A 16,343-nucleotide genomic window follows, 5' to 3' on the forward strand; every position below is an offset into this window, starting at 1 on the left:
AAACCCCCCCCTTGAGCTTTTGAAATATTATGGAAAATGCTGTGAGAAAAATTAAAAATGGCTAATTTATCACAGTCAAAGATCTGCGACAGTAATAAAAATAATAATAGTAGTAATAATAATAATATTAACAATACTAATAATAATAATTTGAATTATTATTCCCATGCAGCACGGAGAAAAGCACATTTCAAACACACGCATCTTTAATAGTGAATGCCCTGAAAATAAACACAAATTCTTGAAAATTAAATATGAGGGAACTATGATTTAAAACAAAAAAGTTGTTTTGTACATCAGCTGCAACAATGTTCAAAGAACATGATTTTTTTTCTGTGAACAATGAGCTTTAACTAAATAAAATTCTTGGTTCGTTGTAAGCTGCTAATGTAGACAAATGCTAGGCCTACAAGAGCACACGATCACCAGACACCTTCCCATTTTTTTTGCGCGGTACATTTGAATTTCTGAATTCGAACTACAATAAGCTTAACTATTGTGAAATGTTTTGTTGGTAAGAACAACGAGACAACCAGGTGTGAATTATAGTGCCTGAGCATAGTACATTTTGAGAGCGGTATTGGCGTGTTTCTCATAAATCTTTACAGTGTAGTTTGGGATCCGTCGATATGTCTAAACAATCTAAGCGGCCGCAAAGTTCAATAATGTTGAAGTGCTTTGTGAATCACCTAGAAGTGATAAATGTTTTGGAATGTCTATAAACTTACTTTTGAACAAAAACATAGACTCCGTGGAGTGGAGTGGAGTTTAGCAACATGTATTCTCCTGCCTCATCATCATCCTGGGTGAGTTCCCATAGGTAAAAAAAACGTAAAGTGCTCCCCTGTGCTTAGCACCACGCCATGAAGGCGTATAGGGGGTGGGGGGTAACGCCCCACACTTTCTTGATCCGGTCGTGAGTGGGGGTGATGTGATCAGCATCACGCCCCTGACCGCCTTTACCCCCCAGGGTTTCCCCCAGGTAGCCATGTTATTCGACGCTGGGTGGGCGCCGGGGCCGCTTCCATCGTTAGAAAAGTTCCCGGATTTGAACCGGGATCGAACCCGGGACCTTTAGCATGGTAGTCAGACTCGTTACCGACTGAGCCACCGCAGCCTTATTCACCCATATGTAAAGGTAATGTAAATTTCCCCGTGCATATAGCACCGTGTCATGAAAGCACGTATAGTGGTGTGGTGGGGCCCCACACATTCTCAATATCGGCCATTTTGCAGGTGAGGTGATCAGCACCATGCTCCGGCAGCATTTATTCCCCCAGGGTTGCTCTCAGGTACCCATTGATATGATGCTGGGGACAAGGCTGGATAAATTCTAACCAATTCCGGGGATCTCCCGCGAGGTGGTCAGACTAGACTACCGCGGCTCCATGCCGCAGCTCCTTGGATGAGTTTCATATTTTGATTATTTCAATTAATTTAATATATTTGATTGTTTTTATGGATTATCATAAATAAATAACCATTGACTAGACAATTATTTCGTAACAAAGAAACAAAAAAACTCAAAGCATTTGTTAACAATCGAATTACTAGAAAATAATTTTGTCCTATTGCTTTCATAAATATATTTATGTAGATCTCTACTACTTAATAATACTAGTGATATATTAGTAGTAACAGCAGCTGCATTAGTATTATTATTAGTAGTAATTAAACTAATTAATTAATTATCAGTATTATTAAGTAATTATGAATATTATTAATTAATTAAAGTATAATCAAACAATGGTAATGTGAATTTGGAGAAAGTTTTAGATATAACCCTCCCCCCTTGATGAAATCCTGCTTACGCTACTGGTGTGAAACAAATTATCTTCAGCATTAGCATCTGATGCAAGTATGCAGCACGATTGTAAGTTTTTGTATTTCGCCGATCACGAGGAATAGGTGTGATTAGAAAACAATATGCCTCCCGTTTTGACTATTTTCCTTAAACAAATAACAATATCGAATACGCACAGAATGGTCAAATATAGCACGAAACCGGAAAAAAAAATCGTGACCCATCACATTACGAAGTTCGCGGTCACAACAGTAAATTCAAGTTAAAGTACAGATACTTGTCTTTGTAAGTCTGGAACTATAATTTGAAAATACAGAACCAGAGAGCCCAGTATGGCCGTCTGAAGTTATTTAAGACTCGGTATCGTTACTCGAGTGTGAAACAGCAGCACCCGTCCACAATTGGCAAATCAATGATGATGATGACGTCATCACGAATAGGAATGCGCGGTATCATCATGCATACCTCATCAGTCAATCGTGAATCTCAGTACAAGTCCGTCTCACATTCCTTTCCTGCAAACAAACCATAAATAATTATTAACAATGGCGTTCCTGGCTAAAAATACGGGCTTAGTTTCGAAGTCAAACTTCGCCTGACAACTGCATGTAGAATAGTTTTCTCTCGCACAGTTTGTTGTAAGCGATACTCGTCTGATGAAACGTGGCAGGAAGAAAGAGGAAAAACTGACTGGTGAAATCGCAATCAGTCGCTTAATGTTGTTTTAATAAGTGTTAAATTCTCCTTGCATGGGCATAGCAAGAGGGGAGGAATTCTGTTGAGCTTCTTGTAGCGTCTATCCCCCTTTCCGAGGGGGAGGGTGAGAATGGTAGAAGAGAGCCCCCGCTGTTAGAAGCTGTCGGGCCCGAACGCGGCAGGGGACCAGGTGTGGCGGTAGACGAGGTACTCCGTGCGTTCAGACGCAACTTGTTTTATCGCTGCTAACTCCAGGACCAATTACCGGGCGAGGTCTGCGTTCTCGTTCCTCCTGGAAGGAGCAATAAATGTTACAAACATCGCCGCTGATTTGTAGTTCCCTGTATCGCCGGTGGAGTATTTTATTTCGCAGTTTACCGTCTCGTTTCTAGCCAAGTGCATCCAGTTGCACGATGATGTAAAGAAAGAAGTGATTGTCAAGTATTCTACAACGATCTGTGACTTCACAGAATATCAAAATGTGACCGATTCCACGTCAGAAGTAGAGTCAACCAGCACGACTATGTGGTTTATTCCTTGTGAGGTCTATTCATATCCTCACATTGACAAACAACAACGATTAGACCCATTACCCATTATATGGTGTTGAATTGCATCAAGTGAAAGTTTACTTACTGTCAGTATTTGTAATCAGTGTGATCAGTAGAGTAAAACAAGATCTCTACAGCCCCCCCCCCCCCCGCAACTTTCAGTTCTGCGCCCCTACTCGTTTAATTTTTCTTTCTTTCCTAAAATATCAATTCACGCCTACATTTATATTATACAATTATATACAATTATGAAGATACATACATGTAATTTGAATCAATGTAAAAACTGGTACAAAAGGTTAAGGCAACAGACAAACTTTAAAAAATTATATATTATAATTACATGTGGAAATACACTGTTACTTTTTAGCTTGGAAAACGACTCTCAACTGATGAAGACGTCACAGGTATGGTCAAATGCAGCATTTAAGCAGTGCATACGTTAGGAATGCTACTAGCGAAATTTTGCTTTCTATCTAGAGAAATTCTGCAATTTCTTTGATGCTCGACATGTTTGTTCTTTCGATTTCAGTTAACCCTACATTCCGAAAACAAACAATTTCTGTAGCTCAGTGCAAGATATATATCTTCTTCGAATTTCTCCCAGAAATTAGTAGCGGTTTCCACTAACTGTCTGTCGGTGTGTTCCGTTAGGGCGGTAGGGCTTGAAAAGGTGAAACTTTCTTTGATTTGTTTCATAGTCTGAAATCTATTGTTTACTTGATTTGTTGAATATCTAAAGCACGGTAGAAAATCTTGACTTGAAAGCCATCATCATCTGTCAATTCGTCCAAATTTTATTTGTTTTTACTTCTTCTTCTTTTCCGTTTAGTAGAAATTGTAAGTAGTGGCGGGAGCGAATGAAAGTCGGTGTTGCCAGCACATTTTCTTACCTGTCGTCTACCCTTCGGCGATGTAAACTATTCAGCTAATAAAAGTTTTATTCTAATCTGGTAATTCACTTTCTATTTTTCTAGTGATTAATATTTTCTAATTGCATAAAAATATAATAAATATAATATGTTCGGTTTAATATATATTTTAACGCCGAAAGGAAATCTTTTGTGAATTATCGGTCTTCAGGCATTTCTAGCTTACCCGACCGTACAGTCACGGGAACTTCTGGTTCCTAACATCCCTACAACCCAGAACTGTTCCCGTCTGTAGGAACGGTGACAAGTCCAAAAACAGTGTAGGCAAGTTCTCCAGTGATATTTTCATTCTCTTATCTTCTGTATCCTGTGTGCTTCAAAGGTGGGAATTGTCATGTTGCATGTACGTATTTCGTTGAAACTTTGAATACAACTCTCAAACTTCACATTGCTCCAGACAAAGCGAGCGTGCATGCATGGTGACGGACAATTTTGAAACAATTAACAATTACTCCCTCTCGGCCGTGCATATCATTAAGTTCATGCTGAAGCGTGTAAGTATTGTGCTCGAATAGTAACCCTGCTCTTTTTTATGTTGAGAATATGTGAAGGAAGAATCTGTTCAAACTGACATCCTCAAGTTTTTCAATCTGCTTTTTGTGTGCCAATGTGAGTGTTATTTTAGAAAACGTACCAAAAGGTGAAATCCTAAAAGAAGGAAACAGAAAAATTTGCAAAAAGGCTTGATAACTTTGCGACTGTGCAATTGGTTAAATGAGGAGAGAGGGGCAATTTTCTTACTACTAGTCATTTAATTCACGTTGCTAGGTACAGTGGAACATTTTATTGTTTCTGGTTTTGAACTGGCGGTTGTAAAAGTTAATAATGTATTAATTTGGAGATCCAGAACTACTGAAGAAATATTGAGGCATATCGACGATTTATTGATTGGCTTGATTTATTTTACTTGGCTTTTCTGTCCTTCTGGCTAACCGTGAAGATGAGGATGAATGGTAATAAGATGAAATGGATGAAAGGACAATCACAAACACACAACACAATTCCCACAGAGGATTATGCTGGCCAAGGGTCCAAACGCCAGAACCTCGCTAGTTTGCAAAATCCAGTCCAGGGTGAAGACATATCGACGAGTTGTGCGAAGTGTTCACCCATTGTGGAATCTTCGAAGTTTGCTTTGTTTAATGTGGATAAGTATAAAAATGATGTAGGCTACAAATAACTACAGCAGTACGGAATTCGAAGGATCTTGCGTTCATTGCGTAGGCAAATGATAAGCCATTGGACTTCATGTAATCCAGATGATAAAATGACTAGGTTTGAATCCCTAGCTGTTTGCTGCAAATGGATCTGCTATTCAATCAACTCTATTTGTGGAACCAATATGTAGAACCATGAGGAATGTTGTTTAGTGTAAGTAATTAATCGTATTCGGACTTAAAACATGTGGAAAAATAACCAAACTGCATTATATTCTGTAAGCTTACCTTCACAGGGAGGAGACGAGCACTGAATTCTGGGTGTGGAGCAGTTCTTTCCTTCCCACTCCTCTGAACAGTGACAGTAGTAATCCGAATGGGTATTGAAGCAAGGAGCACCATTTCCACAGGGATTCGGGTTACACAAGTCGTGATCAGTCTGTTGGTACAAGAAGAATCATAGTTCAATAAGAACCACTCATATGTTTTATCAGTGTAATATAATCTATCTTTGCATCTCTGTATTCTCAAAATCTGTGTCTATTTTGGCATTTCGTTCTCATTAGTTCACTTATCAGATAATAGAACTTTCTTTATTATTGAAGGTATATCATATTTTTTTTAAATGTTAAATTTACAAGCATATAATAATGAAGCACATATGATAAAGGTTAAAACACCAAGCATATAATAATAATAAGACGTCTTGTTATGAACTGCACTCTCGTTCAAGAAAAATCAGCAATCTTGTTATTTGAATGCAGAAAATATGAAATCTTGAAATTTAAACATTTACAACACTGAAATTCATAAAGAGATAAACAACACTACTAAGAGTTTGAAACCTTCTGATTTCAATAGAAATATGTGTATACACAACCCTGCCCCTTTGACAAAGGAAATGTATGTATGCAACTCTTCATTATTCTCTGTCATAAGTAAGTTCATCGCAGCTCGTACAAATTCGCAAGGCACTAATATACATTGTGTTTCCTAAGAAAAACAAATGAAAGTGTATTACTTACCTCGCACTGCGTGCCTGTGTAGCCCACTGGACAAATGCAACGGAAGCCATTCACCAAATCAACACATTCCCCGCCATTCCTACAGGGCATGCTTTCGCATTCGTTGATGTCGTTGTGGCAATCACGACCTGCAAAATACATCCAATTTACAACCATCAGGAAGGGAGAATGTACACATTTTAAGCATAAAATAGGTAAGGATGTCGAATCGACCCTTCTTAATAGAAATATGTATCATACATCGTTGGAAAAGGTATGAATCAAGGATTCCAGAAATGTAAAATTTAAGGTAAGGAAACACTTGGAAGTGGAAAAAAGTAGTATTAATTCCCCCTCCGATTCCGGGCTCCGCCCCTGGGGTAATTGACCTACCGCCCCCTACCGCTGCCGCGGCCCCACCTCCGCTCCGCTATGCTACGCTCCGGCTACCCGCCTTTTTCTATAGAGTCCCTTTGAATGAAAACATGAAAAAATACAAATGAAAACATGATTTAAAAAAAGTTGAATCCTAGTGGAAATTCGCATATATATTCCCGTTGAAAACCAAAGTTCGACCTGGAATACTGTGTGTTTACAACATGGATTAGGTTCAAGGAAACCAGCTATGGCAAGTAATGTAGTAGCATTTTTTTTATTTTTTCATAGAAATGTGACTTCAAATTGAGAAATGCACAGTGGCAATTCGAAGTGTTAAATACGTACTATTAGCGCACAATATTTATTTTTACTTTCAAACGGTAAAACACAAGGGCCGATTGTGCAGTCTAGCCCTTATTTTTAATAATTGCCGAAACTCCTCTTCAGCTCTATTGAAAATAGTCAATATCGCCCATTTTAGTTTGGAATGCTCAATTAAATCATTCACAGCCTCGACAATGTACGTATTTGTAACTTACGTTTGTGTGACAATTGAAACAAATGACTGGCCAAATGAAGCAATATAAACAATCCAGTAGAAGACGTATAAGAGCGAAGTGATCATAAATCTCACAGATAAAATTAAACCTAATTTATATTGTTTTCATTCGAACATGGACGACGATTGTCCATTCAAGTCTCGTTCTCAACGGAAGAGAAACAAGTGAATTACGCACAGCGTCATAAGTCTGCAAATATGAATGTTTAGCCCGAGCCGGGAAATCATCAAAACACAAATTTATGAACATGGCGTTTAGAAAAAATTGAGAGAACATAAAAGTCGACGTATGAATGCCGAATTGTAATGTATATTCACCTGTAAATCCTGGCTGACAAGCGCAGTGGTAATCGTTTACAAGATCTATGCAAGTGGCGCCATTTTGGCACTGTCCCACGCAGTCGTTGATGTTATGATCACAGTTTTTGCCGGCCCATCCTTTCTGGCACTTGCACTCGTAGTCACCCACCAAGTTTTGACAGGAATACGCGTTGATGCATGGCGAACCCTGACACTCGTCGGCATCTGAAACGAAGAGAAGAAATAAAAACACATGTTAGTGTTACTACACTGCAATGTTCCGAGCATATATGCTTACGGCAAAGTAAATACGTGTATTGTGAACGATTTAAGCATGCTTCTCTCTCATAAACCATGGATTGTGTACACAGCCCTACAGAGAGAACGTCATCACCAGGAGCGGATAAAGGATATATTTTGCTATCTTCTGCTGCATTTTACATTTTTTCCCAGGAATTCTGGGCTAAAGGGATGATTATGAACCGCACCAAAACCCCATGCACACGTCACTGGTCACCACCTCCAAAACAAATTCACACCCCTACAGTAAATTAGAAAGCATCACTCCCGAAAGGGAAGGGTTAAAATCGTTATGTCATTTTGAAACTTTTACTTGAATGTTTTTCTATTCGACAGTATTTATTTCTACTGAAGATAGCAGTATAAGTAAAAAATACAAAATTTACTACGATTAACTAATTTATTCCTCTTGTAGTTTACAGTTGTCACAAGCACTTAAATGTTAAGCCATTTATAAAATCAAAAAACGTGTTTCAATGCTTCTAACAACAGTAAATTACAAGAGGAATAAATTGTGCAATGCATGGAAAGAGTACAGTCAACGGCAATAATAATGGGACACCTAGATCCTGAAACGCTCGCTTCACCATACGGCGGTGGTAGAAGTTGTCATTGAAAAATTGCTATAAAATCCACTTTACGCCTTAGAGTTAGGCAACACACATCACGCCTTGCACGAAAGCGAGCATTTCAGGATATAGGTGTCCCATTTTTATTGCCGGTGACTGTACATACAAGTAGAGTTAAACATTAAATTTACATAATCCTCACAAAGTCAGTAATACGAGAATTTAAGGTATAGAAACAACAATAGGCGAATTTATCTACACAACAAATAACGTTGATGATAAAATAAATTGTTGCAGTACGATTCCACTCACCGAATTGGCACATGTTTCCTTCCCATCCTGATGGACAAATGCACCTGAAACCGTTCACTTGATCGACACATGTACCCCCATGTTGGCAGGGAATAGACGCGCACTCGTCAATATCTGAAAGGAAGAAATGAAGTGTTATGTATGTGTGTCTTAAATTTAAGTGTATTGCTACCCTTCTTTTTCACGAACTACAGATATACGTGACAGGATTGTAGTAACATAACCGCAATTCATGACTAGAAGCATCTCTTTTACCCCTGAATATACAGTCTGTGTTAGTCGCAACCATCGTTGCAAGCGCCCTTGCGTTACCTGGACGAGTCCAGTGGCAAGATAGGGGTGACGGCTGCAAGTGGAACGCAGGCGGGGAATTAGGTTCCGCATGATCCTGATAGAACATTGAAGTTTCGACCGCAGTATCGTCCCCACATGAAAAAGGGGAAAATAATGAAAAACCGGACGCTACATGCACGCTAGACGTCACTGGAAGCTTTACTAGAAACATACATGTCGAGGGGGAGATGGGAGGTTGTGAGGTGTTTAACTCTCGGGATTTTACAGTCATTTGCCCTTAGCATGGTATGTAAATGCACCACTTCACACAAATTGCTCAACTATAAGGGGTTACTGGCTGATTATCTTTCTGTTGTAGAGAGTTCGTCATTAAACGAATATATGGTCAATGGAAAAGCACAACTATCATTTACAAGTTTGCCAATGCATTAAATAATTAATCGTGATAAATTTATTTTTTCTACACGAAACTTAAGACACGTTGTGTGAACCCTACTTTGCGATTCCCTTGCTAGCTTCTGTTACTGCTTAAATCTATGCTTTTAAAATATATTCATTTAATGACGATCTCTCTAAAAGACCATGTCAAGAAATTTAAATCTACAAGTTTTGCAAGCAAATGCACTTCAAATTCCAAACTACTAGTGCCCAGGCTGCAAATTAACGAGGAATATGCCAGAGATAAATTTTCATCATCGATATTTGTTAATAAATGTTTCCATTAAATTTTAAGGCTTAAGCTTCTTCATGAGATGAATATCGTTCCACGCTACTGCAGCGCCATTGTGTTCTTGAAAAACACACGAACTGCGATCTTTCCAATGGCTTCACATTCGACACTAGCGCCACTGCTTTCAGACCAGAACTAGAAATATTGTGGCGGATCAGTATCAAACGTCATGTGCCTCAGATTACATAGGTTGCAATTTCATAATGACCTGGGCTTACACACTGCTGGTGGATCTTACACACTTTCGCATTTGTGCTGCCACCTGGAATATTTGATGGGAACTTGTTCACACACTGTTTCTGAATCAACTGTTTGGGGAACTTTCCAGAAGTAACACAAAGTTATATCAAGACATTGTTTCATATTTTTCTGCTGTATTTCGGGTGATTTTTTTTTTTACCCAAGTAAAGTTCCTCAGAGACAACTTGTTTTCCCGGTGTAAAGGTGTATACGCCAAACACAATTCCTGCAATCTGTCAACACACACACTCACTCATTTCCTGTCCATACCTCTACCAAGATATGGCATCATCCCCTGCCCTCGCCAACAAAAGTTTAATTCGCATACTGCTTCTGCCCCTGACTGTACAATCATGTCTCGAGACACTCGAAGGAAGAAAGAAGAAAAACAAGGCAAGATTGACTTGAAGTAATCCGTTGTTCCATGAGAAGATATGACAATGGAGGGAAGCGGGATTGTTGCAGGGGGGTAATCAGCGTTTTCATCCCCTTTCCGTAATAATTACCCAGGGTAAGATGAGATCTGGGCATCCGTTGGGAGAGATATGACGTATAATTGATACGTGCGGCCATCAATTGCACCGATTTGGGTACCTGCGTACACCGTACTTCGGAGAGGTGGATCAGATCGATATAAATAAGAGGGAATTAGTTTTCGTCCCATGATTGAGGTTCGTGTTGCGTTGTTCCCGGCTTCTTGTGGTTTCCCTTGGCGTGCCAGCAACAGTTGCGTTTTTGTCTTCTTTTTTTAATCTTTCCTTTGGCCTCCGCGGCCACCCCCTACACTACCTTTCTGTTCTTCTGAGATGTATCATCTCGAATGTCAGTGTTTCCAATCTCCACGGATAAAATTTCCCTAAAACCAGACAAATCGTTGAGGAAAGTTAAAGTCCACCTTATTGGCAAGCAGACTACTCGGGACTGAACCGAATCACTGTGCCTCCACCCGACATCGAACCCGGGTCTCCTTGATTACAAGCCTACGACGTTACCACTACGCACACAAAAATAACTTTTGAAAGAAGTCTACCGTGTGCATCATGAAGGCTAAGTCAGGATCGGGCCACCCTGATGTTTAGTGGTAACGTCGTCGCCTTATAATTACGGGGGTCCCGGGTTCGATACCCGGTTTATGAACATAGTGGTTCGGATCACACTTTGAACTGCAGGTCCAGTCACATTTAACCTATCTGTGCATAAAGTGGACTTAAAACAAAATTTCCATCAAACAAACAATCAAGACAGGATCGGTAATCGTAGAAGTGGAATCTGAACCACGCGGTTGGATGTTAACGCAAAATTCACAATATTACAGTTAAAATTCAACAGTATGTTAATTTACAAAAACAGGACGCAACCGTTTTTTATTTAGATTTGAATACTACTTTATCATGTTGTCAACCATGGGGCAACACAGTTCACAGACTCTAAGCCACACTGAGCACTGGAGTCATTGGTTTCTGAATAACTTTACAACTAAGTTATATTTCCCCGGAATACGGTTTGTTGTCTTCTTAAAATACCATAAGTTAATACAGATGCAAGAGAAAGACAATAAAACAGAGCATTCGGATATAAAAGTTGAAGAGAGAATACACTATAAAATTGGAGAGTACAATTTCTGGAGACTGGAGAGACGACTGTCTAAAACCGCCAATTTTCGCTGCCATCCAACTACTGCATAAAAAATGATCTTGGTCGTCTTTAAAGTATTAAGAGATATTACAAAGTTAAAAATAATCATTATCTATAGTTATGAAAGATAAAATATTCATATTTAAATCTGATCTTTTTCTGCTATATTTGAATGCTGTGCTACAGGCCTATATACACATATATAACATGTATGAGTATTTTTGTGTTTAGTGTTCCAAGCGGCTGCTTCTTATTTTAGTCAAAATCATAGAGAGGCGACGACATAAATGCACCTTCGCCAATGAAAAAGACGGATGCGTCCCGTTTTTTATAAATTAACAGGCGTACTGTTTAATTTTAACGGTAGAACACTGTAAATTCTCACAGTGTATGTGAATATAATAATGAGTATTGTTGTTGAAACTAAAGGGCTACCTACATGTGTGTATTTCACAATTTCCATGATAGAGAAAAGGAGCAAGAGAGACAGAGAGGGAAGGGGCGAACAGAAAGATGGAAATACGTAGTTTGTTCTAAAATTACTTTTACGGTCAGATAAGCTAATCGGATTGAACCTACATGTTAAAGTAGGATCAGAACCGGTGTGCAATGTGTCCTCGCCGGGGATCGAACGGTCAACTCCTTGACAGCGCCAACAACACGCCACCGAGGAGAGCCAAGGTAGAAATAGTGACAATGTGCGAACGAGGAGGTATGCTACCAGATTTTCATTCTTGCTAGAACTAAGGCTGCTTTTATAACTTGAGGTTTTCCACATGCTGCATATTTGGTAAGTATGCAACTACAGTGACTGCCAGGTCCCTGTTTGTTTTACCGTTCTACGTCGCATAATTGTACCGTTCAATTGTCTTGAATAACGATAACGATGCCTTTTACTACAAACGAGCAGAAAACTCCAGGTTTCATTCCAGCTCTTTTTCTCTGCGGTTAGCATCACTGGTGCCTTACATAGAGTAGCACAGGGAACATCCACCACTCTGCCGCCGCTATCTCCACCTGGCGAAGACTGGTGGAACTATGGGCTGTTGTTTGGCAGGTATACACCTAAACCAACAGCAGTGCCTATTGAAGGAAATGGTCGGATGCCTTCTCGAAAATCCAATTAATTTAAACCCTGGAAAATAACAGGGGGACGGTTCTGTCTGGACCACGATGCGACCAATGTTGCCATATCGGCAAGGTCACGAAAGAAAAAGAGAAAAGTAAAGTAGCGGGTACGGAGTAAAGAAAAAAAGAACTACGATAATGGGCAGAGGCCGGTAGTGGTTTCTTTGTGATTGGGAAACTATATTTCGTGAATAATGTGGCTTCATTATATGTTTACAAGATGTGCTCGGTTCAAATGTTGTTCCACGTGATGACCTGCGACTAGTGCAAGTGGAGTCAGATGGTTGGTTATATATATAAGGATGCCCCAGTGTCTTCTTGTTTAATGAATGATGAAGGCTGCAACGTTCTCGGTTTCGTCTCGCTAATCTCGTTCTCGGGAACGTACAGAATAACGCAGATTCCTGGCTCGTTGACTCCATATCGAAACTCCAATGTATTAATAGTTCTCATCTGGAATACAGATTCAAGCAGGGAAGTGCCACTGTAGTAATCCTTATCACTTTCATCAGCTAACCGTTCAAACCTCATCTTTACGATTAAACTAAGGGATAGAATATAAAGGTAGAAAACAGAACTCTATATGATTGTTAAAGACACATTAACTGAAAGTTGAAACGTTGGAGAATTGAACCTTGCGTGAAAAACTTCCAAATCGCCAGTTTGAAAAGGGCAAAAATCAATTTAAATATATATATATATATATATATATATATATATATATATATATATATATCCAATTTTACAAGTTAATAACGTAGATCATCTACAAGACTACTTTGTGCCATAGATATTACACCAAAATTTTTTTTGGAAGACACATTTTACCTTCTTTATCAAAGTACTTTAACTCGGCGGGAGGGCAGGAACGGAGGAGGGCATCGTATATAACTCGCACCATGTTTGAATGTGATTAAATGTATTATGTTTTTCTTATAATTGTACACTCCTGTACAGATAAAGTTGCACATTTTATAAGGTTGGAAAGTTGAAGTATGTGCCACTTTATGTGAACAGTGTACAAATAGGTAAGCATTTTTTTTTAATTCGAGCAGCTAGTGTAAAAAAAAATACCACCTCTTGAATTTTTCTACTTTGTCACCAATTTCAGTCACAGTGGCTATGAACAGGAAAAATTATGAGAGAATGAAATATCTTGATCTGACTTCGGTCAAGTACCGTATTTGCCGGCGTATAAGACGCACTTTTTTCCCCTTTAAAAATAGGTCTGGAAAACAGGATGCGTCGTATACGCCGATACTCAGATTACACCATCTGGAAGAAGAAAGAGACTTAGACTTTCACAACATTGTGAATGGTTCAAAGCTCCATGAAAAATAAGACAGGCATTGGTAATGCACTGGATGGTACAGAGGACAATTTGTTGAATGAGGACTCAGATTCTGATTTAGAAGAGGTTTCAAGTGACTCTTCATTTAGCCCTGGAGATGAATGTCTGGGTTTGGACGCAGAAGATGAAAATGTATTCTTTCCTAGTTAGATTAGGTAAGTTATTTGTTGAAGTAGACATACATATTACTTTATATTTCAAATATTGTAATTTAAACCTTTTTCCTCAAAAATGTGTACAAAAAAGGAGTGTGCCATATGCCGGCAAATACTGTATTTGCACTAATGAAAACGCATGTATAAGTTATTTAAATTGGTAAGGAAACTTCTGTACACATTTTGCAGCGGTAATTCATCTTGTATAATGTTTGGCTTAGATTATATATATTTTCCGTTTTATGATTATAATTTAATTATAATATAATTATTATATATTAATATATAATATAATATTTTTCAGTTTCTTTAGTTTTATAGCATAGTATTTTATAACTACAGGATTTACAATTACAATGGCAATTTGGCTTATATTTCAGGAGCTGTACGGTGCGTTAAGTATCTGAATGATGCCCAACGAACAAAAGTCTCGAATGATCACTGAGCAAGTGATCGATTTTTTATTTTCATTTTGAATTTAAAATTTTGGGTGCGTCAGCACTTAGGCTATTTTGTACCCGTCACTTTATACGGGGTCCAGCCCCTTACCTGAACTAAAATGTAAATAATGACATATATGTAATGTTGGGAGACAAACATTCTGGCTTAGGTTAACAGAACTAAAATAAACATAACTAATGTCATGTCGTAACTAAATATTAAAATATTCTGACTTTGGTTAAAAGCTGAGGCTGTAAAGAGGCACTCAGCACACATAAGGACAAATAACAGGACGACACACAGAATTTGGTCAGGGCCAGTCGCCAGAGCCTCGTTCGTCTGCAAAATGCAGTCCAGGGTGTACTACGTGGAAGTGAGGTTGACAATTAGGCGTACTACAAGGAAGACCGCCCCTTACACCCAAGTAAGTGATCGATTTCGCTGAACTAGTATCAATGTTCGCAGAGCAAGTGATCAATGCTCGTCGAGAAAGTGGAGAATGGTCGCTGAACAAATTATGGGTACTAGCTGAGCAAGCGACCGATGGTCGCCGGGCTACGATTCATAGCCGAGATTCTGGTTTTACCTACAAGATAGAAAGGAAAAGGTAAAAACAGGAGACTTAACGGTACGCGGAAAAATCTAATTGGAAATCCCATTTTCCTCCTCGCTCGCGTGAACCAAACAGGAATGCCTACCTCCTGAGCGGGAGAGACACGCTTGGCAACATCGACAACTCATCCAACACGCCTCTTAAACGGCGAGAATCGAGAACTGCGATAATTATCTCATCGCCCTGACAGTTTAATTTGTACAAAAGCAACCGGAGTAGCCGAACGGTGGGCCAAACAAACCGAAAAACCTGATTGTTCCTGGAAACGACTGAAAATCGCGGTAGTGACCTTTCTCTTAGCAGTTGCCAAATCCCCGGCTAGCCATTAGTTTATTTATTACCCTTTAACGCCGCCCTTTACGCTGCGCAAGACAATGAGAACTACAGATAAGGCAAAAGGTATTTACTGCGTCTGAAGGTCAACGCATAGAAGGTTAAGGGAGGAAAGCTATCTTTAATTAGGTATAACATGTTTTCCCTGTTCGAAGGTCGAATAGGAGGGCCATTTTGGGCTTTTTTAATGGTGCTGCTACTAAGTTAAAAATGAGTAAATATTGTAAAACAAAATGTATCAAATGAACTATGGAACCCTTAGGAAATATAAAATAGATACATTGCGTAGGTGTCTCTATAAGAATAAAATACATACAAGAAGAAATCAGTGCAAGAATAAAGTAAAAGTTATTTATGCCCAGATAGGCCAATCGTGCCTGAACCTACAGTTTAAAGTGGGATCCGAACCAGTCTGTGCCTGCCTCCACCTGGAATCGAACCCGGTACCCCTACATTATAAGGCAACAGCATTATTACCGCTACAACAGCAACATTGCCACTACATCATCGGGGAAGCAGTGCAAGAACGGCAGCGGCAAGTAAAGCATATCACGTAAATAAGTTTATTAATAAACTATTTAATTAGATGTCCATTTATATTGGTTCATCTAGATTGGGCCTATAGCCACATGTAATTCTGAAACGTGGATATTAAGGAAAATAGACAGGAGGTTGATGGACTTTGAGAGAAAAAGCGCGGAGAAGATTATGAAAACCTACACAAGACCATAATGGAGTATGGAAAGGAAAATTGAAAGGAAGGACCAATAACGAATTAGACAAATGAAGATAACTAGATTTTTAAAAATCTCAAAGAATTACTTGTCTAGAACACATCGAGCGTATAGAAGGAAACAGAAC

General features: G+C 39.0%; 1 protein-coding gene across 1 annotated transcript in view; it reads right to left on the minus strand.

The window, feature by feature from the left end:
• Positions 1 to 16,343, minus strand: part of Ser (protein serrate) — a 311,007-nt gene that overhangs the window by 37,900 nt on the left and 256,764 nt on the right. The window contains exons 8-11 of the mRNA XM_083118768.1: positions 8,563 to 8,676; positions 7,400 to 7,606; positions 6,166 to 6,293; positions 5,429 to 5,579 (exon numbers count right to left, since the gene is read on the minus strand). Coding sequence (XP_082974894.1) covers positions 5,429 to 5,579; positions 6,166 to 6,293; positions 7,400 to 7,606; positions 8,563 to 8,676 — 600 coding nt within the window. The remainder of the gene's footprint in view (positions 1 to 5,428; positions 5,580 to 6,165; positions 6,294 to 7,399; positions 7,607 to 8,562; positions 8,677 to 16,343) is intronic.

This window comes from Lepisma saccharinum, chromosome 3 (assembly GCF_977018435.1).
Source record: "Lepisma saccharinum chromosome 3, izLepSacc3.1, whole genome shotgun sequence".
Classification (NCBI taxonomy): Eukaryota; Metazoa; Arthropoda; class Insecta; order Zygentoma; family Lepismatidae; genus Lepisma; species Lepisma saccharinum.